We start from the raw sequence: 25103 nt of genomic DNA on the forward strand, positions 1-25103 counted from the left end.
GTCTGCCAAGGCATTTCACAGATATTAATGGCAGTGCTCAGTTAATCAGTTTAAGTCAAAGGGAACCAGTGAGGTTTGAGCTCTGATCTAAAACCTCAAGTATGTGATACATCTTGTCCCTCCACAGAAAAGACTCAGTTTTGTCTTTTAAGAGAGTAGCACCTGAGAGATATAAAAAACCTTCAAATAAATTTGAGTTGTCAGGCCATAGGTCAGCAGTGTAAGACCTCAGGAGGTGAACTGCAGTCACTTAGACAACAGACTCAGAAAGCGGATGGTCTGTGTTGCCGTATTGTTTTACAAGTCGAAACGTATTCTTGCAAGAACAGTAAAACTGAATGCGCTGCCCATACAACTATTTAGCGATGTTGTGTGAGACAAAAGCACAATAAGAATGCTGATTTTACCATTTTGTACAAGCTGGAGCTTATATAGGGGTATATCTTAAAAAGCTGTGCACATCATACCTATACAGCACCTAAAGCACACAACACTGCCTCAGCTTAACGGCAAACAGTTCAGGCTACAAACTATGAATATTTCTAAGCTACAAAGCAAGGATATTACTGTTGATGTGTCCCTAATTGAAGCAAGAAGTATCTAGTACTAAACAGCTACTAAAACATTTCTCAAGGAACAAGTCACAAGAAACCCACAAGCTCTTGACAGGAGGTCAGAAAGTGACATTTGTATTTCTTCTATTTTTGGTTTAGAAAGAGTAAAAACTACTGCATAATATCAATGAATAGTAAAGTAGCTTTAAAAAAATCTAATTAATCTAATTTCAAACATTTTAAGAAACAGAACTGGAAACAAATGTCAGGGATGTGTCAGATATGAAAAGGAAAAAAATGTAGCATCTTTGACAACTTCTGTGGCAGCACAGAAACACGAACATAATGACATTTGGGGGAGATCTCAGGAAAGATTGTACACAAATCCTTTGGCAGCAATCTATCAAAACAAGAACAAAAAAATTAGATGAAAACTAATGTTTTGAGATAGAAAGGGTATACAGATAGATAATAAATTTCATTTACTTTGCTTAGTGAAATAATGCACTTGAAATTCCCGGAGGTACCTAATTGAAAAATATGGAGAATGAAGATCAGACTGAAACTAAGGAAGACAGAATTCCACAGAATATTGTTAATCTCTCTGAAAAGAAATGATCCTTAAAATATTTATTATTTACCAAATAATCTTTCTATAAGTAAACTACTATAATTCACTAGGAAAAGCATTTGATGTTAAAGAAAATATAAAGCATTAAAGTCTGCTGGGGAAATTCTGATCCCAGCAGCTTCTTCAGGATCAGAATTTCTCCCACTAAGAAAATTAAATGAGGTGGTGGCACCACAGAGAAAAGATCCAATCCCAGCTAAGTGAACTGAAACAAGTGAATCAGAAAAACCCTACTAAACAGATATAACTAGTATGGTAAATAAACATTCCTCCCACAAGCCTGCCACATTTGTTTGCAAAAACTGACAAGACAAAATGATTGGTGATGGTGATTGAATTACATTTAAGTAAACAATACTGCAAATATTGTTAGTTATTATAATTTGGTTAGTCAGAATTTCTTTACTATAATGTAACATTTCACCTTTTCCTTCTAACCTATAGTATACCAAAAAAAATCACACATTCAGAGGTTTCCTTTAGAACGAGCTAGACCTTTATTTTTACAGTCCTTCAGTAAAACAATGGAGACTAGAGAACAGAATATAACACCCCTATTCTGAGTGTCACTATCAAAATGTAGTAAGTTTTATAAATTCGTTCACTCTAAAGCACCTGTGTCTGTATCTAAGGCGGTTACCAGTTTTGGCAGGGAAACAGAAAGGAACAAGAATCTTGTTTAAATGAAGTAAATTTTCTGGTTCATTTACTAGTGAGAAAAAAAAAAAAAAAAAAAAGAAGAGAAAGATGTTAAGAACAGGAACATCCAGAACTATGTAGTGCTTGATAAAGGAAGAAGTAGAAGAAGTACACAGAACCTAATGTTCAGTATAAAAAATGATGTATCTTTTTTGAAATTAATTTAGCATAAATTAGATGGGAACAGAATAAGAAATGCTTCAAAAGTGAAATGTTGATATGGCTTTAAAACATTTTCCACAGCAATTCTACAGATAGATAGAAATATGCTGTGGGATTTTTTTCGTGTTTAAAAACTCAGCCTTCTACAATACGCATACTATCTGGATTTATTTTTTTTTAGAATTAATACCGGCATGGTCATCTAAACTTATTAAAATAGATTTTCCAAATTTAGATTCTACCTTCCTAGCCAGCACTTTATCCAAATCATCTCCATGGGGGACTGGAGCATCCTTCTTACAAGGAAAGACTGAGAGAGCTGGGTCTGTTTAGGCTGGAGAAGAAAAGGCTGGGAGGGGATCTCATCCATGTTTATAAATATCTCAAGTGTAGGTGTCAAGAGGATGGACCAGACTCTTTTCAGTGGTGCCCAACCATAGGATGAGGGGCAAAGGGCACAGACTGAAGCATAAAAGGTTCCATGTGAATATGAGGAGAAATGTTTTTATTTCGAGGATGACAGAGCACTGGAACAGGCCGCCCAGAGAGGTTGTGGAGTCTCCTTCTCTGGAGACATTCAAAACCTGCCTGGACACATTCCTGTGTGATCTGCTCTGGTGAACCTGCTTTAGCAGGTGGGTTGGACTAGGTGATCTCCAATACCAGGTTAGAGTTCTCTTCCAATGCCATCCATTCTGTGATTTTGTGATTTGTTTAGTAAATTAATCTGAAAATAACCATCACTTTGTCCCACTTGTCTCTACAGTTGTATTGTATGGTTTATGAAGCATTAAGGAAAAATGTTTAGTTTTAAATGCATGTTAATGTCATGTTTAAATCTTAAGTTTTACAAACACCAGCAAGTATTGCTGTTTTCTTTAAAACATCTAAAGCTAGCAGCCAAACTACCTGACATTGCCTACTGTAAGAGAGACACTGAAATGCACAGAAAACTGGAAATCTGAAAGAAAGATATTGTGAACTACAAACTAGACCAGTGGACTGTAAATGTTTTTGGTTATTCACCTTTACATAGTTTATAAATGACATACATGTACTATTATACTACTATATCATATACATTATAAAATATTAAAAAATATAAATTACAAAAGGATGAGATAAAGACAAACTAAATATTTTGGTTTTATTAGTTTATTTATTAATGGTACCAAAAAATATTTCCTTCCTGCACCTCAGTGGATTATATTGTGCACACCACACTTTGGAGACCACTGGACTAGACCACTTGAGAAATGATGGACATTCTCTGTAGGACTGGTTGCTCTCACCTCAGCTGAACAAAGCCTACAATGAGTTTCACTTCCATTCTCAGCAACATCTTCTCCTCTATTTTTTTTCCCCAGTATTAACTATCTAGCAGTTTATAGAGCTGTTACAATCAGACTGCATCTATTGCCTCTGCAACCACTCATCCTGTCCCCAGTGTTGGCAATTAGCAATCATAGTCTTAATTAGCCTGACCCACCTGGCTATTTTGCTACTAATAAATCAATTAATTCAATTCACATGGAGGAACTTCTGTGTAGTACCATAGCTTAATCACTACTGGTCATCCTTGTATATGACTGTTTTACGCACTAGAAAAACTTAGTATCCACGCTAAATTTGTATTCCTCACTGATATGCAGCCTGTCAAGCAAGTACGGAGTGTGGTTAGTATTTTTAATGTATGTAGGGATTTGGCAAAAGCCTCAGCAGAGCACAAAGGAGAAACTTGGGATGTAAGCTATGAATGCTCTGGCACACTGAATTGGATGATCTTTACTTCTCCCTGAATGGTCCGGATACAGCTCACTGCAGGTCTCAGTTTACTCACCTCCCTCAGGAGACTCTGTTACTACTCCATTTGTTAGTTTCTGTTGTGAGGAACAGAAACTTCTAAAACCAGGGTAACTTTGTCACAGGGATTTCTAAGGAGGCATTTTTTTTTTTCCTTCCCCTGTAGAAATATTTTGTCCATTGGGGGCTATTAAGCTATGTGATCTTGTACTTACATCCAAAGATGTCCCTCTCCTGTCTTTGATTATTTCCGCTGGAAAGAGATTGTCTGTCTCTGTCTCTTTATTTTCCTTTCCTAGCCAGTGTCATGAGGAAACAGAAAAAAAATCACAGGAATAAAATACATTTTACTGTCTGGCCTTTTCTTCTTAAACACAAGTATATGTTTTTGCAACATGTCAGTGGTGTAGACTTCTGCCAAACATGTTGTTTTCTGTCATCACCAGTGTTTTCCCTGTCTTCTCCCACATAAGGTGACTATCACTTTGCTCCATGAAACGTTAGTGAGATTCTCATTAAACACACTTTCCCTCACAAAAAAGTGAAGAATCTGCTCTTCTATACTGACATGCTTCAACTTCTGGGATCAAAAATGAGTGCAATATTGCTGGAAAGTGTGGAAAGACATGCTGGATTCAGCAACTATTGAGTAGCTGAACTGCTGGGCACATCTATAAGTGTTCACAGTCAGAATACCTTTCACCATTTCCTGAAAAACTTGGAAAACCATCTGCATATCCGAATTCTTCTGCCACCTTGGTGAATTGGTACTGTCTACTGCAGAGACAGTGCATTCTCAGAATACCATATGAATTACTTGCTTTCATAAAGGAAGGAAGTCCTGCAATGGTGCAGGAAAAAAACTTCAGTTGCTGCAAAGTGTTGATACCTTTTCATTGTTGGTCATATTCTGAAGTAGCATAAAGTAAACAGACGTAAAGTAGATAGTAAATTGATCAGGAACTTTTTTTGCTCCCAAATGTTAGAAAGGCATGAGACTTGCTAGTTGCAGCTGAATGTTTTTAGGAGCATTCTTTGAGGGAAGGAAGAAAAACATGCAGACAGAAAACAAACAAAAAAATCTTAGATATCATGATCATTAACATACCATTTTATTTTACTACACGATGCAACTCATAGCATTGTGCATGCTAGTTCTCCAAAGTAAAAGAATTTTATTGCTTTTCACTAGTTCTACTATGTTCTATATAGTATAATTTTTGATAATGTTGAAATCTTAAGGGAAATATTTCTTCAACATACAGAACTAAATGAAATTTTACAAGCACCAAAGATTGGCTTGGAAGCAAATGGTAGAAAGGTGTTTGAGGGCAGGCAAATGAGATTACAGTGGAAAAGGAGAAATATTGTAAAAACTCTGTAAAATATTTGAAAGACAGTTGAGCATATGCCTCAAATCAGGAAATAGAACGTGTAAATTGCATTGTGGAATTACAATACTAGAAATAGAATGTTTAGATACTGCTTTTCACTTGCAAAAATTACATAAAAAGTGAAAGGTAGGAATGAGCATCAAGAGTAGGTATTCCTCTCTGTTGTCCATTCCTGTTTCATACGCAAGCCCTTCTTTATATGTCCTACATGTTCATTTTTCTTTTTCCTTTCATTTATTAATAATAGGGGACTTGACAAACCTTATTAGGTTGCCTTGCATCGCAATCTCCATTTTCCTGCCTTTGCTACAAGCTCTTAAATGGAATCTGTACACTGAGCCTTTTTGTTACTCTTCTCACAATTGTATCTCAGTGGTGCCTCAGCAGTGTAATTTGTATCTATCATCTCCTGTGCCCTCTCAGCCTCTTCCTACTAGCAGAAAAGTGTACACTGGAGTGTTTTGGAATATATCTATAATTATATAAAAACCTACCATGCCATGTATTTACACTAGATGTAAAAAAATCATGCAACGCACCTTGTATTTGGAGCAAAAATTGTATTTGGTGCAGAAATTGGTAAGAATTGGCACAGAATTCTACAGTACCAAGAAAGCTTGATCTCCCGTATGGATGAAAAAATGTCCTTTGTTTAGCAAAAGCTGCACTGTTTCGGTGGAGTTCTTTAATGACCACAGTCTTTATCTCACAGCTTTAGCTGAGTGTACATATCTCCTGTATGTTGGAAACTTCTTAAAACACTCATTTTACACATTAGGAACTGAACCACAAAGTGTCCGTAACTTGGCCGAGGTCACACAAGAAGAACAAGAAGGAAACCAAAATTGAACTCAGTTTTCCCAAGAATCCCTAGGGTGCCCCATGAGACATCCTTTCTCTAGAGTAACTGCTTCTAGCATTTGCACATTTGGTATGTACCTCTGGCTATGAATAGTCTATTTGTTAATGTGTAAAAATAAGTACAATCTTGAAAATTTATTTTGTTGATACAAAGAATTTATAGTATATGTTAAACCTGACGAGATCTGGAAGACATGCTTGCTACCACTAAAAAGAACTCCAAAGTAAGAAGTACATTTACTCATGTAACATATGTTATATAGATTATTCTATGTGGAAAACTAGTGTAGTAGTTTATATACTTCCATGTCATTTTTTGTTTTTTTCATCTCAATACTTCATCTTTTTCCTTATTTTTAATTCATGGAAGAAATGCTCTCCCAGGATGGAAAAGGAAAGGATAAAAGATAAGTGGCTTGAGGGTTAAAAGAGGAATTGTACTGAATGTTACCAGCCTATGAAGATTATCTAACATAGAGAGCAGACAAAGAAGTGGAGGAAGTTTGAGAATAAAATTGTTTATGGTGACTGGAGAAGCAGAAGCCAATGATAGCATGAGAAAATGGCAGACCTAGAACAAGGAGGGTAAGCATTTAGTTAAATAAGTCACTTGAAAGTATTAGATCAGTATTGAAGGCAAAATACATTGGGACAGGCAATCCTGAGCATTTCTGAGTACTCACAGAAATTCTGCAGCAGGATGAAACTAAGTTCCAGAGTCAGGTCTTAAAGTACAGCTGCCAGTGTTACTAAGTATTGAGGACTGAATGACTGGTGTGAACAGGTGTTCTTCAAACTATTTGCTTATAGTTAACTTTTTGTATGGATGATCTGCTAGTGATATGTAAACTGCATTCTTAGACAATATCGACATAAACTTACCTGAAGTGTTTGAAAAGTAGTTAACTACTTCCTGAAATGGACTACTAGCTCTTTCTAAGAGAACTGAAAGCAGTTACTTTTGTTCATCATGCATTCAACAGGATTTTGACTATGAGCTACTTTCAATTATTTGCCTTTCTATCAATGTTAATAAGGAAAAGCAAAAACTGAATTTATTTTAATATAGCAAGAAAAAGAACATAAAGAAATATGTAAAGTTTGAAATTTCTTTTAAAAAATAGAGCAGGACGTAGTCTGAATTTGACTGTGGTCCCTTACACTAAAAGAGCCATATGTCTGTGCAATTGAAGTAAATATATCTATTTGTCTTAAATAATAATAAGAACAACAATAACAGCAATGTTGTTGTCAGTCTTGCTGTTTATCTCAGATAAATACACTACACTTTCTAAACAGCAGACAGAATCAGATAACAAATGGATATTCTCCACCCTTTTTGGAGACATGTTTTTTCAAGCACACACCCAAGCTTTTACCCAAAAGTGGGGAAAAAAAGCACCATAGCCTAGGGTGTCCAAAATAAACTATTCAGGGTCAGTAATAGTGGCTGTATGTCTCTTTAATCATAACTATTTTCCTTCCTAGCTCTCCGCATGGAAACCTGACTGCCAGTGGAACTGATTTTAGTGACAAATGATTGAGGAAGTTCACAAGTCACAAGAACATTAACACAAAGAGGGGATGAAGTATACCCATTCCCTGTTAAATGGTGCCTAAGTTCTGCATTAAAACATAGGGTCAAATTATTTAATACTCTCAACCTACCTATCAGATTTAATTCACAGATCCAAACTTTACATTGTATGGAGTAAGTTTGTGTTTCCTGCATAGCTTGAAAGCTTTTATTCTTGAGGCTCTGTGCTGATAAAGAATACTGTAACAAACTTCAAATGCTGAATAATTTCTAAAGTCAAATTCAGACGCCTAGTACTGTCTGCTTGAGACAAATTAATTTCTTCTAATATACCTGTAAGCTTTGCAGCTTTGCAAGTGTTACATGTCTTTGGGCAGCCTTTATCTGAAAGCTATCTAATTCTGCTGTTTGACTTGATTCTTGTTGCTTACATAAAAACATTTCTGCAAAGAAATACTTTTGTACTCTGAACAGACAGTCCTATAAGCTTCATAATTTTATAATTTTGGCTGTTATATGAGATGCATTTAGATGCATCTCTCACATTGGAGATATGTCTTATTTCAAACTTCAACCACAACTAGTATCTGAAAAGATTTACAAGAAGACAAAACAATCATCCTGCCCTCAGTCCAAAAGTTATTGCTTACTGAGAATACAGTGATTCAAGAAATCCCCAGTCTGGATATGACTTAAGTATCACATGATAGTTCTGGGCCAGCCAAATATCTTTACTGTGGTTAGCAGTCTGCAAGACAGTGCAAAAGACTTGAATTTGATTCCCTGCTTTGTATACTTGACCAAACAGAGAGCTATGCTCATGCCTGTATAACGTCTTTCATCCGAGAATCTCTGAAGATGCACAGCAGGAAAATGCTGAACTGTTGGTGTCCTTAGGGTGATTTTACAAAGAAGCGGCCTGTGCATGAGATACCAAGAAATATGAAATTAATTTTTCAAACTTGCGAATATTTTTATAATGGGAGATCTAGTTTTTACTAATGGGAAGTATTTCTACTAATGTTAAGTGAATGCACAGGTCTATGTCAAGGCAACCAGAACTTAGCGCCCTCAAAAATTGTTATCCTGGGTAACTCTTAGAAGGTAGTTTTCACAGAAAAATGCACAAGCCTTCACTGCCTTGTCAATGTAACTCCATTGTGCTGTGTTTGCAAAGCTGTAGTTAAACCTGAATGAGTAAGTTTTTCAGGATACAAGCTATTCTGCACAGAGCTACCAGGCTATCTACAATGGGTTTCAAAAGTAATGTAACACCATTTAGTAGCTTGGTTTCTGTCATAATGATAACATCTGTGCTGTTTTGTAACTGAGCTGGCAATCTTTGGATAAGCAGAGTCACAACTACTTGGCTCAGCTGTGTCTTGAAACACACAGCATGGCTTATTGGAACAGAGGAAATTTGACAATTATAATGTTGGCCATAATTTTGGTAACAACTTTGGTGGCAGAGTAAAGCATATTTTATAAGGTTTTGATAAACTGAAAGCAGATCAGAGTGGATTGTTTAAAAGTAACTGTTAAAGAACAATACAGAGTAAGGTAAAAAATAAAAAAAAGACTAGCATCTCGGATACTGTGTATCACAGTAATACAGATGGTGAGATGAAGTTAGAGTGGAACATACACTGACTAGTTCAGTATGATATTAAAAGGCAAATGCCATTTTGAGCTATATTACCAAGAACACTGTATAAAAATATATATGAGGTAATTACTCTGTTGTCTATGGATCATATGAAGCTTCAGTTAGAGAACTATTTGCAAATCAGTCCAGTGAACTTGCTGACATTTATGGTTAGTTGAGTAGTACTTAGGGTAAAACAAGAAGAGTGCTAGTAATTTTCAGAAATACAACCTGTGAAGAATGCTTCAAGGAAAAGGCATTTTCTGTTCTATGAGGGAGACAGAAGTCTGACAAGAACCTGATAAAGTTCTTCCAGTGTTCAAAAGTCTGCTATGAAGTCTGTCTAGGATATGGCAAGAAGGTATCAGTTCCTTTACAGGGAAAAAATCTTTTCCTTAGCTATCAGGAAAATCTAACACTATAGGCGGTGAAATACTGGAGTAAGGCACTTACAGATAGTTGGATTTTTAGAAAATTCTGGACTAACATCTCTTAAAGATGTTCTGCACATATTAATCTTGTCTCAAAACAGATTAGAAGTCTTGAGATTTCATCCAGATCCAAAACTCTGCAATTCCATGAATTCAGAGTGACATACACACTGCACAGTGCAGTTTAAAATAAAGTAACATATCCCTGTTTGGCATATACAGTGGTGATGCTGAATGGCTTGTGTCTTCTGCTTACTGTCACAATACCTGCTTTTCATCTCAAAGGCACGATGCCAGTAACCTGTTGCTACTTTATATCAACAGATTTCTTTTTTCTGGTATTGGTGATTAAATTTTGAACATAAAGTATTGGCCTAGCCTTTCTAATAATACCATTAAGTATTTTAAAGGCTGGAGGTAACACTTTTTTGAATAAAGCAAGTAGAGAGTGAAATACTAGATGAGCTACAAGTAGCTCATTATGTATTTGTTTTGATGCCTCTCTGTTACAAAATCAAGTATTCTCTGCTAGTTGCACTCCCGATGAATAGCATTTTCCTTTGGAGTCTGGAAAAAGATATCCAGTATGCTTCTACAACAGATTTCTTGAATAAATGCTTCCTACTAAAACTATACATGGAGGACCAGATGTCTGTGTCTTTCCTCTGCATAAGTGTGGCACTTTAATTAGAGATCATCCTTCCTTTAATGTACAGAATTTATTTCAGCTCCAATTTTTAATCAATTATTTGAATTCTATCAACATCTCTTACAAAGCACTAAGCAACATATGTACATGTGCACGTGTGTGTGTGTTTAGTCTGTAAAAGAATAAGAACATGAAGAAGGTTAAGAAGTTACAAGGAAGTACTTTTTGTCTTTTAAGAGAAATATGTGAAATGAGTTAGAAGAATGCAAACAGTAACTATCCAGCTTCCTTTTAAAAATGTGACCTGGACTATATTTCAATCATTCTTTAAACTTTCACGAAAAAAAAAGAGAAGAAAACATATTGAAACCCTAACCTATCCTATATTATTAAAGACTGAAACAGGAAATAGCAATAATACTATGGGAGGCACTGACAATAAAGCTACAAGACTGTAGCCACTAGGCATGTGTATCAGAAGATTCAGCTAATTCTGTGACTAGTCAGTTACAGAATATGGAGTAGAAAAGCTGATATTTTAAGTTCAAATATTTTATTTGCTAGTCATGTCACTGAACTGAAGGTGCCAAATAACTGCTGCTGAGATCTTGACATCACAGCAGTTATCATGGTTATCATATCTCACAGCTTGCAGCATTTCTTCTTTAGTAGTCCCACATTTAGTTCACTACCATTGCAATACCCATTAACAGGCAGTAATAGGTCAGGCAGAAGAAACTTGACCTCATCACAGTAATCTGTGAAACAATATTGCCACCTTGGACTAGCATAGGTTTTAAAGCCGTTTACTAGATCAAGCTGAGGGTGGCGAGTGGGACCACACGGGCAGGTTTATTATAACGCTTCTATTTTTTTTAAGCAACTATTATAATTGTTTTGATGCTTCTAAGTACTAGAACATTTAAAATTATGGTGTCTGTATCACAGAGGCAATCAGACTGCTACCAACTTTTTTTACGTATGTGTATCAAACAACAGTAAGTCTTTTGCTTGTACACAGAGTATCTGTTTGCATTGAACCATAAAGCAAAGGGTATAAGCATATAGGAGACTTCCAGATGCACAAAGAAATCAGAAATAGAGGGTCACATTAAAATGTTTACAATATACAGCATAATTTTACAAAGAGAATCTCAGTTGCTATAGATTCAATTCCATATTCAGAGAACATGGAATTCACCCAACCTTTATGGGAGAGTATTTCACATAGAAGAGTTGCAGCTGTTCAAATGATAAATCCCTTTGTCACCTCTTTAGAGCCATTGCTTCGACCTCCTCACATCTGGCTCTGCTCTGAGACAGGTATTCAGTGACAATGCTGGTAGCGTTGATTATAGAAAGTTTCTCTAAACATTTTGTAATTTAACTTTCATAGCAGAGCCATATTTTTCTATCCTTGAAAGACTCTCCTGCCCTGCACAGTTGAAACTCATGAACTAGAAGAGTTACAACTGCTGAAAGATCCACATTTTAATTTTGAATTGACTCTAAAACATTTTGAGGTTTTAAAAATAACCATTTAGTCAACAGTTTGCTATTCATCTTGTTCTCATTGTCCATCCATGCACACATGGAATAAATTCCTTTTATTCCCTTCATATATATAAATATATATATATATATAGGTGAGGTCAATTTAGTAATTCAGAAAATACAACATCCAAAAACTTGGAGAGTCTGGTCCAAGGTCCAAGACCAACCCTTAGGACGTAAAATCAAACTAACTGAAAGTGGGGCAGCTAAAGGATAGATATGAAATTCGGAGTTCTATTTGCATAGCACTGTCAATTCCAAACGGTATTTGGCTTATGATCCAGTGACAGAATGGCAGGGATGAACAAGCACTTTAAAAAGGAAAGTCGTTTTTGGACAAAATATTTTAATTTCCCAGTTTCTCCAGGTTCCTCAGATTTTATGCAATGCCTGTAGCAAAGTCTACACCTTCTTTTTTCCAATTGCATCTGGTCACAATGTGCGAAAGAAAAGAAGTCCAGTAGATGTCCTCAACAAAGTATTTGTACTAAGGAGCAGTGAGAGTACCCAGCATTCTGACTAGATCTTTGGATGTGAGGCTTAGAACCAAGCTGAAGTTCAAACAAGACCTATTAAGTAGTGTTAAAGTAGCTGAATCCTCTGCTAGGACAGTTCAAAATCTAAAAGTTGGCCTTTGGAAAGAAGGCAAGGATCAAGCTGTCAATTATTGTGCCTTTTCTTTCTCTTGACATAAAGATCAAATTGAATTTTAACATCTGAAGCAATTATAAAAGAAATAAAAAAGGAACACAGAAGTTATAACACATAAGGAATCATGGTTATGTCACTGCTTTAATGTTCTGCACTGTATTCAGCTTAGATAGTCACAACCATTTTAAGTCTCCACTTAAACAAGGTGTAAATAGCAGAAAAAATGTTCTGCTAAAAGTAGGGAAACCTTAGCAGTAATCTTACAAGACTGGACATGACAGATTTTGTTATTTCCCCTGAAAGATTACATCTGACATTTTTGTTGCTTCTAAGATACTGAGCCACCAATAACTTTCGGTTGTGACTGAGGCATTTTATTCGTTAAAACTCATTTATGAAAGCAAGATAAGTGCACAAATGCTCATTGCAAGATATCAGGATAAAAGAGGTAAAATCCCATCAACAATTATAGTTCAAGACTAAAGCAGTTAAACTGGATAAGAAAAAAAAAAAGAGACTTTTCCATCATGCTTACAATGAACTCTCCAAGGCAATCACTTTTTACTGGAGTAATATAAGGAAAACAAATGGTAAAACACTAAGAGAACTGGAAAACATTGAGACTCACTTGGGAAAAATACCCTCAAGTGTTATATGAGATAAGCCGAGACATATTCCAGAATGCGTATAGAACACTATGTGTGGTCTCTGACTAGCAATTACTAAGCTATAGAAAACAATTTTGATGGACAGAGATTGGAAGTGACAACAGAGAAAGAAGAAACTTCAATCTAGAGAGCTCTTAAAAGTAAATGTGTGTATTCTTAGTTGAGAAAGGATAACCATAGAACGAGCAAATATGTATTTTTACTTTCTTTACTACTTTAAGAAAGTTGCTGAAACTTACAGGACCTTATTCCCTTCATCTCTAAAGTGAGTTGAACAGTTTTGTTTCTTTGCTCATGTTTAAAACTTTCCCATGTCCCTTGCAAAAGCTGTTGTAGAACTACAAAGTAACATCTGTATCTATAGCTTTTAATATATATTCTTCCATCTGAGGTCATAAAGTACTGGAAGCACATTTGTCTTTAAGAACATCTGCTAATGCATTTGCAAAAGTCCAGGATAAATCAAACTGTGTGGAACCACTCTCTAATAGAGTGTTAGAAAAGATTGGGTACAGACGGTATCGCACAAAAACGATGGATATGCTGCAGACAATCTTTTCTCATCTTAAAACCCCACAACTATGACTAGGAGAATCTAGCAATACTTAAGTGCTGGAAAGACTTCAAATCACCTTCAGTATTTTCGTGCAAAATGAGGCAAAGGAGACATAATTACCTGTTCTTAAATTAACTTCCTGAATGACAAAAATGCTTTTTGATTCAGAACACTAAAGTATCTGTATTATTATCTGACATACTTTCATGAACCTTATAGTGAATGTTGTCAGCTGGTTAACAGGGGTTAGAAAGTTATATGTTCAGAAGTTAAGAAATGTTGTCATTACAAGTGTCTACACAACATTAATTCAGCTCTTTCATGTGATGAGTACAGAGTGTCTGAAATTCCATGATCATGTACTGTTTTCTCCCTGCAAGGTCTGTCTGTATCAAGTACACAGAATGAGTGATGTCCTCTAAATGAAAATGAGTGTCTGTATAAGAAATGAAGCTTCCTTCTTCAGACTCCCACTTCATCTTTTGCTGAAGTTTTAAGGTATGTGATGAATGAGACAGGAAGAGAAAGACAGATGTATGGTTAAAGCAGATGAAGCAGTTAAATCCCACCCTGGAGAACTAGATTCTACGCGTCTCTGAGATCCTGTATAATCCCAAGCAACTCACTTTAAACAACATGTTTAGTTGGTCACTTGTTTTTTAGCTCCTGGCTCAGGCCTCTGTGGTCCGTAGCTAAGTTCAGGTGAACTCCTTCAGAAGCAGTATCCTTGATGCCCTGCTTACATCATGTAAAATTTCAAACTCTTCCTCTAAAATACCAGGAAATTATAGTTTGCCAGGGGAAGTATCAGACTCTTTTTTGTAAGCATTGGCCAACAAGAATCTTATGGAGTTCAACAAATATAAATGTACAGTCTTCCACCTGGGAAAACATAATCTAGGAGTGCAGCACAGGCTGGTATGTACCAGGCTGGGGAGCAGCTCTGTGGAAAGAGACCTGGGGGTCCTGGTGGAGAACAAGCTCAATACAAGTGAACCGTGTGCTGCTGTGGCAAAGAAAGCCAACAGGATGCTGGGCTGCATCATCAAGGGCATCACCAGCAGACATGAAGAAGTCATTATCCCACTCTACTCAGAGTTTGTCAGGCCACACCTGAAATACTGTGTTCAGTTTTGGTCTCTGCTATGCAAAAAACATGTGGACAGGCTGGAGAGGGTCCAGGGAAAGGCCACAAAGATGATCAAAGGACTGGGAAGCCTGTCATAGGAGGAAAGGCTGAGAGAACTGGGCTTGTTCAGCCTTGAGAAAAGAAGGCTTAGGGAAGACCTCATCAACATGTTCCAGTATTCAAAGGGTGTCTACAGAGAAGACAGAGGCTCCCTTTTCACAAGAATTCACATGGGAAATACAAGGGGTGGTGGGTACAAGTTACTCCAGAGGAGATTCCAGTTGGACACAAGATGGAAATTTCTCACACTGAGAACAATCAGTCATCGGAATAATCTCCCCAGGGAAGTGATGGATTCCACAACACTGGACCCTTTTAGGATTCAGCTGGACAAGGTGCTGGGCCACCTTGTTTAGACTGTGCCTTTGCCAAGAAAGGTTGGATCAGATGATCCTCGAGGTCCCTTCCAACCTGGTATTCTATCATTTTGTGATTCCATAATAACAAAAGCACAGATATTCTTTCCTAATTAGATCACTGAAAACAGCTGAAGTTCTCCTGAAATATCAGACTCTGACAGATCAACTGGCATAAAACTCAAAAATGTTTAAAAAGAGGAAAAAAAAATAAAAAAGGGAGAAGAGAAATTTCTAATAGGAAGTAGGAGCCTGTCTTTTATGTAAGTCAAGCTACAGGCAATCTTACCTATTGTAGCATAGGAACTTAATATAAATGTTCAGTATGCATATGGATGCTACATACATATTTCTGAATAAAGTGAATGACCATTTAAGGATTTCATAATGGTATTGATCTAAAATGTTGATGATTATTTTTATCATTAATTGGATTCTTTCCCCATTACTGGTTGTGAATTACAGAAAACAGGTTTTATATTTCAGACTGGGCATAATTTCTCTGTTGGAGATTCTTCCTACTGGTAAACTGTTTTTTTCATATACATTTCAATTATTCTACTATCTAGAGGTGTCCTTTCTCACTTTGTCACCCATCAAAATATGGAGGATTTCAGTCTGATACATTGCTGCAGTCCCTTCTAGGCTACTGGTGCCTTATGTCCTGCCTCTGCTTTGTTGGTTGGGCACATCCTCTGAACTGCACCTCCAGGTTTGCAAAATGGGAAGAAAATTCAAGTAAATCATAAATTTATTTCATGAGAAGGAAGATCAAGACAGCAGAGAACTACCACAATCTGGAAACATCACAATTTAAATGACTTATACCTCCATTCCTTTCAAGTTGCAGTTCCTACTCAAACTCTATCTCAGACTTGCAACATCTCAGTGCTTCAAAGTGGAAAATCAAAATAAAAGTGAAGAAAAATACTTGTCTAACTAAATTTGCTCATGCTAATTAATCTCAGACCAATGAGTACTACTAATTCTTTATAGTGGTTATAATTGGTTTTGAACAAAAACTACAGTGAGAAAGTACTTGCTGCATAGAACAGATATTCCTGTTGATGAGGCTGAAATTGTTAGAGACACTGCTCTCTTCACTAAACAAATATCATTAGTCTAAAAAGCAAGGAAAAGTTTAGGTTTTGCTCCTACTCTCTGAAACTGTACATACAATCTCCAAAATTTAAGATAATTATGTACTTTGGAAGTCACTAAGACAGTCCTGTGACACAGTTTAGGTCTGTATTCTGTCTTTTGAGGTTTTCATTGAACTAAAAGTAAAGACATAATTTCCTGCAGTATCTATGATGTGTACTGGTATGACAGTCATCACAGCAATCTCAAGAAAAAAAAAGTCACTGTTCAGGTATTTTAACAAGGGCCCTACCTTTTTAGGATTGTCTCAGAATATACCACATAGTAGGCAAATTTGAAAGCGAGAACTCCATGCAAATTCAAAACATTATTGTATATGTGACTGAAAGTGTGATTCTGAAAGATGTAAACTTTTTGAATAGCTTGGAGCTTGTTCAGTCTGATGTCTAATGATGATGTATATTCAAATGTCACCAGTTAGCTATGTTGCTGCTGATCCTTTGAGCAGAAATGTCTTATTCCACAATGTTTATCCTGTAATCCCATACTGTCAACCCAAGAATCAGAACTCCCAACAGCCAGCTTGCCTCCAGCTATTTTACCTCCTCAGCAGCTTTCAAGAGGCTGGAATATACTGTCAATACAAAAGCCACTGGCTTATTGACAGGCAGAAGAAAAAAAAAAAAAAAGGAGGTTTAAAAAAGCTGAATATCAAGAAAGGTAACAAAGGCATGACTCCATGAAGCACTATTAATTTTAATACAAAATCACTTAGTCTTTAAAAATAAAGTAACTGGCAGCTATTAATGATTGTTACACTGAATAGGTTCTCTGCTTGAAATGATACAACAGTGTGTGTGATACAGGTTATTATCACTGTAATCTACTGGTTTAGTGTCTATAGGAATATCTCCTCCAGCCCCAATTAAGAAAAATCTCACTTTTCCGAAGTGGGTTTAAATTTAGTCGAATGGCTGTCTACTTACTATAAGCCTTTTCTTGCACAGAACTGTTTATAGACTTTGATTCACTTCTGTGAAACCGCATAGTAAAGATTAGCCTTGTAATGAGCATGGCATATCTTTATTCTAGCAGGTGACCATGCCCTTGTGAGCCGAGGTTGCAGAACTTTATTTTAAAGCTGCATGAAGCTGGCTTGGACTCTCCCTCCTTCATGTGAGGAGACACGGACGTGACCTTTAACCACTAGGGGGCTGTGTGAACACAATTTTTTGGCAACTTCTTGGCCCTTCACTGGTTCAAAAGGGCAAATGCATTTTTATGTACGATAAAACGTGACTCTGAAATAATTAACCAGGTTTTTCTTATCTCTCCCCTTTGACAGAAAGCGCATCAAATCATGGCTTAATTAGTCCCATGAATGTTTTAGAATGATGAAAAATTACACAAAATCTTTGTTGGTCATGGTGTTTGCATTGAAAAAAATAAAAATCCTAAAAAGTGCAAAATCCTTTTGAATCATTGTCTGAGCATGAAACATACTCTCTACAGCTCAAGGATTGAAACTAATCCTGACAAACTGTGGACACTGCAAATCCTGTCCATAAGCTGGTATGTATAATGCCTAATCAAGTTATCCAACAAATACCCAGAAAACAGAATGAAATTTCCACAGAAACACAGATAATGTTGAGATGTATCCAATCAGCTTTTGTGAAAACCTGGTTTCGATACTAATATAGATCATTTACCCTTCCCTCTTCTGACAGGCATAGGAAATGCACAAATAACAAAGATGTCAAAACCTGGTAAAAAGCCTGGAAACCATGTAATTCACAAGGACATACTGTTCATTACATTAACAGTTACCTCTGATTTTAGCCCATAGTAGATGCAGGAAAAATAAGTGCAAAGCAGCTCCCTGTCTCACATACTTGACACATCACCTCTAGATTCTTCTAAGTACCTGCTGTGTCATCAAGGTGTGCAGTCACACCAAAAGGTGGCAGGAGGCAAAATGTCCTTGTATTTATATTTCACATCACCTGGAAAGTTCTGCTAATGTTCACTTTTTAAAGATCCAGTCCTGCTCTTGCATGAATACAGGGCTTGAGGAAGGGAGTGGGGTTTGGCAGCACTGGTGACCCTCAGCATCTTCACGGGCAGGATGGCCAGACAGGCTCGGCCATCGGTACCTGTAAATAAAGTGCGACAGGCCTTCTGTCGTTTTCTCTTTGACAAGCAGCCCCGCGACGCATTAAGTCCGCACCACCCTCCCAACGCCGCGACCGGGGCCACCCTCCCATCGCCTACAAACGGGGGTCGGGGAAGATTCCGCAGGCGAAGGGCGCCAAGAGGGTGCTGGCGGCCCGCAGCCCTTCTCCCGCCGAGGCGCGGGCCGGGCAGAAAGGTCGCCGGCGCGGAACGGGAGCGAACGGCCCCGCCTTCCCGCCGGCAGGCCGAGCCCGGGGCGGGCAGTGCGTGTGCGGCCGCGGGAGGGCGCGGAGCCGCCCCCGCTCCCGGCCCCCGCCCCGCGCTCTCCCGCAGGGCGCGCGGCGGCCGTTGTGTGCCTGCGCGCCCAGGGCCGCAGCGCCTGCGCCTCCCGGGCTTCGCTCGGCTTGGCTCCGTGTCACACACAGATGTGACTCTTGTCTGTTCCCTGCAAACGTACAACCGTGACGGCTCACCTCCTCCCGCCTCCCTTCCCCCCCGCAACAGCAAAAAAAAAAAACCACACACAACACCCTTTCACTAAAATTTCTTCAGATCCCCACATCGAGCAGCAGCCGCCGCCGCAGAGCCCCGGGAGCTGATGGAGCAATGGGTGGGAAGCGGGAAACCGGCATCACAAGCGAAAACTTTCCATCTGCCTAACTTTTCGCTACCCTTCTAACGCTCTCCCCTCTCCCGCTCCGGCTCCTTACCCCCTCTTCTGGGCTACGCTTCATTTTCCGCCGTTCTCTCCCCTCTCCCAGCCCTCCCTCCACCTCTCTCCTTGTCGCTCTTCTCGCTCGCCCGCTCGGGCGGCGCAGGAGCTGATAAGGAAGAGGAGAAGCAGCGGGAGAGGCTGCAGCCGCTGCGCGGAGGAACCGGGCAGAGGAGCGGGAAGGGGAAAGCGGGAAGAGGGAGGCAGAGAGGGGCGGCAGCCCCGCCGGCCGGCCTCACCGCAAAGTTGGCGGCGGCCGCTGGGCGTTTTTGACAGCTGGGCGCGGGCGGCCTCTGCCGCAGCCCCCGCCAGGCACAGAAAGTTTGGAGGGGGCGGGGGACAAGGCGGAGGGGATATTTTTCGCCCCGCAAGCTACTCTTTCCCCTTCCCTCTGCCCGCCGGTCTGCCGCCCTTGCAGCGTGGTGTCGCGGGAAGCAGCGCTGCCCTCGCAGACCCGCTCGCAGGCTCCCCCGCCGCCTCCCCTTCCCAACAACAACAAACCAACCTGTGGAGGCTCTGACCCGAACCTGGGTCCCTCCTCCCATCACTTCTAGCTCTCGGCTGAAAGCTTTTTCTTTCTCTCTGCTGCTCGGGCTGAACTTTGGGGAGTGAAGTTTTGGAAGAGTCAGAGAGGGCGGAGGGAGAGACTCTCGCTACTGCCGCTGCCTTTTTTATTGGGGGGTGGGGGGGGGGGAGGAAGGCATATATTTTTTGGTTTTAAATATCTTTTCTTTTTAGTTCAAATCACCTGAAGGTGTGAGGGTGAGAGAGAGTGAGGAGGAAGGGGCGGGGGGGAGAAAGAGAGACGGGGAGAGAGGGGGAAAGAGAGAGAGGCGCTGAGAGCCCAGAGGCAAAAGGAAGGGTGCAGGCACTGCCGCTGAGAGGAGATCGAGAGACAGGGGGTGCACTTGACAACCAGCATGCAGAGATGGTAAGAAGTTTCCAGCAGCCTTTCGTTTTCATTCTAGCCTTTACTTTGGTTTAATTTCATTAATAAATCGTGCAGTAACACAAGCAGCCCTGCTCGCTACGCGGTGTGTTTAAGCCTTCAAATAAGCAGCCGGGCAATGCGAAGGAGGAGGATAATAATAAATAAATAAATCAGCCCTGTGCTGCGTGGATTGGGGGAAAAATGACTAAGAGGCTGTGCTAAACTTTAAGCGAGTTTGGGGGGTTGAAATGGGATGGCCACATACTTTTTACCGCCTCCTCCCCTCCACTAAAGATGAGGGGTTAGTGTAAAAAAAGTGTGCATATGGAGGGAAGGAGAGCGAAGGTGGAGTGGGGTGCAATCGGACATACGGTGGTCTGATCTTTTTTGGATACCACCTTCTGCTCGGAAATGAGTTAAGTTTGCACGCAATGTAAAGGTAACCTTTGAGAGCGGGGGAAGGAACTGTGTGTTTGCGTGTAAAACAACGCCTGAGGCAAGGAGACAGAAGTGTAAATCCACCTTCCCTCCGTAACTCGTTTCTTTTTGTTGTGCATGTGCTTGCAGTTTGCACCTCTCCAATCAGCGATTGTTAGCAGAACTTGCAGAGTTATGCTGATGCCCTAACTGTAAAAGGGATGGGGAGCTCCAAAAAGGCAACTTGAAGCAAGTTTTTGCTGCTTACTTCATGTGCTATGGAAATGCACGTCTCCTGTACCAGCATGGGTTTTGCAAAGCAGGGTTTGGGCTTTCATGACCTTTTAATTTAAAAATTAAAAATCGAAATGACTGAGGACCTCATTTGACTGAAGTCCGTTTTTCTGGGTTGTGATGTGAGGATAGGTTAAACAGCTGCGAAGAGCAAACACGTTTAGAGCCATGAGTAAACTTATCATGCATAGTGATAACTGTTCGTATTAAAAAGTGGACTGACCTCAGTTAGTGATGAATAGTGATCGGGCCATATTCGATAAAGTAGTATATTTTCAGTCGATGTTTGACTACTGCCTTGCTTTCAGTCAGCTATTTTTCACCTCACTCCAGGGATGTTATGTATCTGTCTTGTGTGCCTTGAACATACATATGTGCACACACACACACACATGTGTATATATGTATATGCATATACACGTATATGTATATACAGCACTCAAACTATACATACAGTGTGTGTCTGAATGAAGGGAGAGCTTGAGATGGAGGGTTTGTATTTTTCCCTTCGCTCCCTAACATGACATGTCTTGTTTCAGTGATCAAAGCCACAATTGGAGTGCAGGAGATGCAACTGTCAAATGTAGGCAACAATAAAAAAAATAAAAAAAAAAAAAAAAGGAGGGGGAAAAAGCAGCATGTGCCCAGGACTGTGGTTACAGTAATGCTGACAGAAATTAAAGTGGTTTTGAAAGCAGCATGCGATTTATGATGGTTCCCATTTACCCTAGAGTCAAGCTGTTGTAAAATTGATGCACAAAAGACATCATGTAATAATCTGGTGTACCCAGGATTAAAGTGGCAACGAGTGTCTTTTTTATGTGCGTGTCTGGCCGACAGTTAATATGGTTGGAAGCTATTTTAAAGTAAGAAATCAAAGCAGGATATTACATATATCTTAACCTCCGTGTTAGCCGTGCATAGCAGTCATTGAAATATTTTTTAGTGGAAGTGGGCTTTTATTTCTCATTATCTTCCATTTCCCCTCTGTATTATAGCCCATCTCCATATACAAATTTTAAAATGGGGTAGCATTTTTGTCATAGTTTCAGAGTACAAGTGTTCACAGTTTAATTACTGAGTTCATTTCACACAGTAATATTTAATAAGCCTGATCAGCAGATCTGCACAAGAATACCAAGTTCCTGTAAAAGTATGTGGAACTTTCCTTGCCATTAAAAATTGCAGGAATTTTTAATCTGAAATTTAATGGGGCATATGAGCTGTGTGATACACTGTAGTTTCATTTTAAGCTGTCCAGTATTAATGAACCATCTAGCTGTATGTATGTTCTGCTTTAAATTCCTGAAGCACATGAATTTTAAAATTTACTCACTAAATATTTCAAATGATCCATCTTTACCCGATCCAGGTGCAGGAAAATCTAAATGTAAATTATAAAGTAATTTGTTATTAGGGAAATTTTGAAACTCCTTTTAAGACTCATGATTGTGAAAATGTTCCTTAAGCACACATCTTCCACACATAACAGAAAAACCCTGTCTTGATACATTATTTTGCAAAAATACAACACTGTGACATTTTAGGGGAAAGCACTGAGCAGATCTGTGTCTTTAATCACATTGCATTTTTTTATTGAGGTGTTTGTGAAAAACGGGTATGCAATTACATTAAACAAAGTAAAGGAACAGACAAAAGCAGAGATGACTATTACTATATTAAAATGTAAGTGTTACGGTTTGAATTTTCTAGTGAGTTTTTGAGTTCAGTGCTTTACATAACATTTTGTCCTAATCTTGCTTGCTGTCAGAGATGTTTCATGGTTGTGCAATTGCTGCAGTCAAGAATGCCAATTTGCATTCCAGGAGTGTCATTTGATTACTTTTATCTGCACAGCTCGAAGACCAGCCCAGACCTCTCATTTCATCTTGCCATGTCACGAGTCAGTGCTGTGTCGTCTTTTCAAAAATCTGCCTGATTTAGACAAGAAAGAAAAGTACTTTCATGTTGCAGCCGCAGTCCCCTGCTAACTTGTCAGCAGCAGGATATGATTCACTTGGGCCCAGAAGAATGGTACAGAGACGAGGGTTAGGCGGTTCAATAAGCCCATGGACAGGTAGTGTGTGACGTCCCAAGGGAGCTTAAGTTAATGAAGAACAGGTCTGCTTAGTTCTTCACACTCTGACCTGGTGCTGTCCCCACAGTTTTCTCATTTGATCTTTCCCAGCAAATTGATCTTTTCTAGTACTTTTTTGCCTTCCAAGTTAGTCCTTGTGGGACTGAAATTAGCAGAGCAACTTAAGTTGGATAATACAGCTGTTCAGAAAAGAAGAAATTGGACACTAGCTCATAAAGGGGGGAGGGGAAAGTAAGCTATTCTTTCTGTTGTTACTCAGGATTGGTTTTTTTTTTTTCTCTCTTTTGCTTTATTTTAGAAAACTTCACAACAGCCATATTACTTTGGAAGTTCACTTTCTTATAGTCTGTATGGATGGTCCATTGCACACTGCATTAAATGTGTATAGTTTAAATAAAGCAAACATGCTTGCAGCATAGACTGCAGGTTTGCTTTGGTATTTGTCAGTTGAACTTGCTTGTTAGAAATGATTTGCTAGTCTGTAATGAGGCTTTTACAGTTGTCGTAAGACATTTTAAATATCAATTGCACATGCCAACTACAATATTTATAGCCTGCTAAATAACTGTAATTCCATAGTATCCAATACTGAAATGCAGTGGAGATTAAACAATAAAAGCCATTACAAATGGTATGTGTAAATATTATGGTAGGTGAAAATACAGTCAGCAAATTACCACTGGCATTACTGGTTTTCTGAAAAAACGGTGTATACAAACAAATTGGTTTTGAACTAAAACACTCTGTAACTAAAATCTGGATTCTAACATGGGGCTATGGTATTATCTATCATTCCTCTTTGCATTATTTCACACTTAGTAATGTATGGATGTTCTATGGATGTGTGTGTCTGTGTGTGTGTGTTTCAATACATACATGGCTAGTTTGTCAAACAATATAAGATTCAAACTAGAATTTAGTAAATAAAGTGTAAGTTGGAAATGATTAAGAGGGTCTTCAGTACGCTGCATGATAATAAGCAGTATTTAACTTTCTGTATTTCATAGCAGACATCCTTACATATTATCCACATCCTTTCAAGTTGTAGAATTGAAAACACTGCTGAATGAAAACAAGAACACTTATTATGTAAGGGAAATACTGCTCTCACTCTCTCTCAGTATTGCTTTTGAAAGTGGGATGGAACTGTAAAGGATCATTGGTCAGTTAAGCTCCTCTGCAGAGCTAGAGGGAGCTTCATGATTTTATTAGATATGCCATGGTTAAGAAAAAGGGCAAAAATATTCTGAATAAGGGAGGGCTGACACTTTTGCAGAGCCAAAGATCTTAGACTTTGAGCTGGCATTTTTCTATGTTACATATACATGTATGTCAGTGGGATTTGAGTCTGGCAACAGATTTTGTCAATTTCAGGCAAAACAGAAATGACCAACAGAAAAGTAATTACATTAAAACAAGTCATTAATAAAACATGTGATTTTATACAAAAGCATTTTTTTTTTTTTTTCTTCTCAAAGTTGTGAGTTTCTGACAGTGTCCCTTTTCCTTTTGCACATTGGATAATGTCACTAGAATTTGAAGTCTTTTCTTTGCTGAATATTGTTTATTGGAAGAGTCCTGACTTTCAGTCTGCAGGTTTGCACTGGGCTTTGGATTTAATGTTTTAATTTGATTTAATGTCCAGTATTAGTATGTGTTAGGAAAAAAAAAGTGAATGTCTGGAACTGCAAAAATTCCCCATAAAATGCAAAGACAGAGTGTATCTGTCATTTTGGAAATGTGTATCACTTCCTAATCTAGCCAGAAATTTGTACTTAATTTAGAGGAATAGCATTTAACGTGGCTTAATAAAAAGCATCTGTTTAAACCTTGTATTCTGTATCAGTTTCATCCCACCTAAATTCTGACATATTTGTTCTAAAAATGCATTGATCATAATTGCTGCTTAATAGTTATATGGCAGCTTTTACAAGCATTACTTTGGAAAAACTTATTTACCATTTAAGTAAATGATATAGTCCAGTGAGATAAACTACCAGATTTGTCTCCTTTATCTCTTGCACAGTAGCTCTTA

At 38.5% G+C, this 25103-nt stretch overlaps 1 protein-coding gene and 1 long non-coding RNA gene across 3 annotated transcripts in view; one reads left to right on the top strand and one right to left on the bottom strand.

Moving 5' to 3' along the window:
• The window catches only part of LOC309451197, a 36576-nt gene extending 16617 nt beyond the window's left edge, over positions 1 to 19959 (bottom strand). Inside the window, exons 1-2 of one of the 2 annotated variants that reach the window (XR_014186201.1) lie at positions 19834 to 19959; positions 18448 to 18597 (exon numbers count right to left, since the gene is read on the bottom strand). This is a non-coding gene — a long non-coding RNA (uncharacterized lncRNA). Of the gene's footprint in view, positions 1 to 18447; positions 18598 to 19326; positions 19410 to 19833 lie in introns of those variants that run through there. The other variant, XR_014186202.1, reaches the window with a different exon arrangement.
• Positions 19960 to 20228: 269 nt separating this feature from the next.
• Positions 20229 to 25103, top strand: part of BNC2 (basonuclin zinc finger protein 2) — a 322413-nt gene continuing 317538 nt past the window's right edge. Inside the window, exon 1 of the mRNA XM_082074538.1 lies at positions 20229 to 20259. Within this exon, the coding sequence (XP_081930664.1) occupies positions 20257 to 20259 (3 nt within the window). The 5' untranslated portion in view covers positions 20229 to 20256. The remainder of the gene's footprint in view (positions 20260 to 25103) is intronic.

Source organism: Streptopelia decaocto (genome assembly GCF_964273445.1).
Source record: "Streptopelia decaocto genome assembly, chromosome: Z".
NCBI classification, from domain to species: domain Eukaryota; kingdom Metazoa; phylum Chordata; class Aves; order Columbiformes; family Columbidae; genus Streptopelia; species Streptopelia decaocto.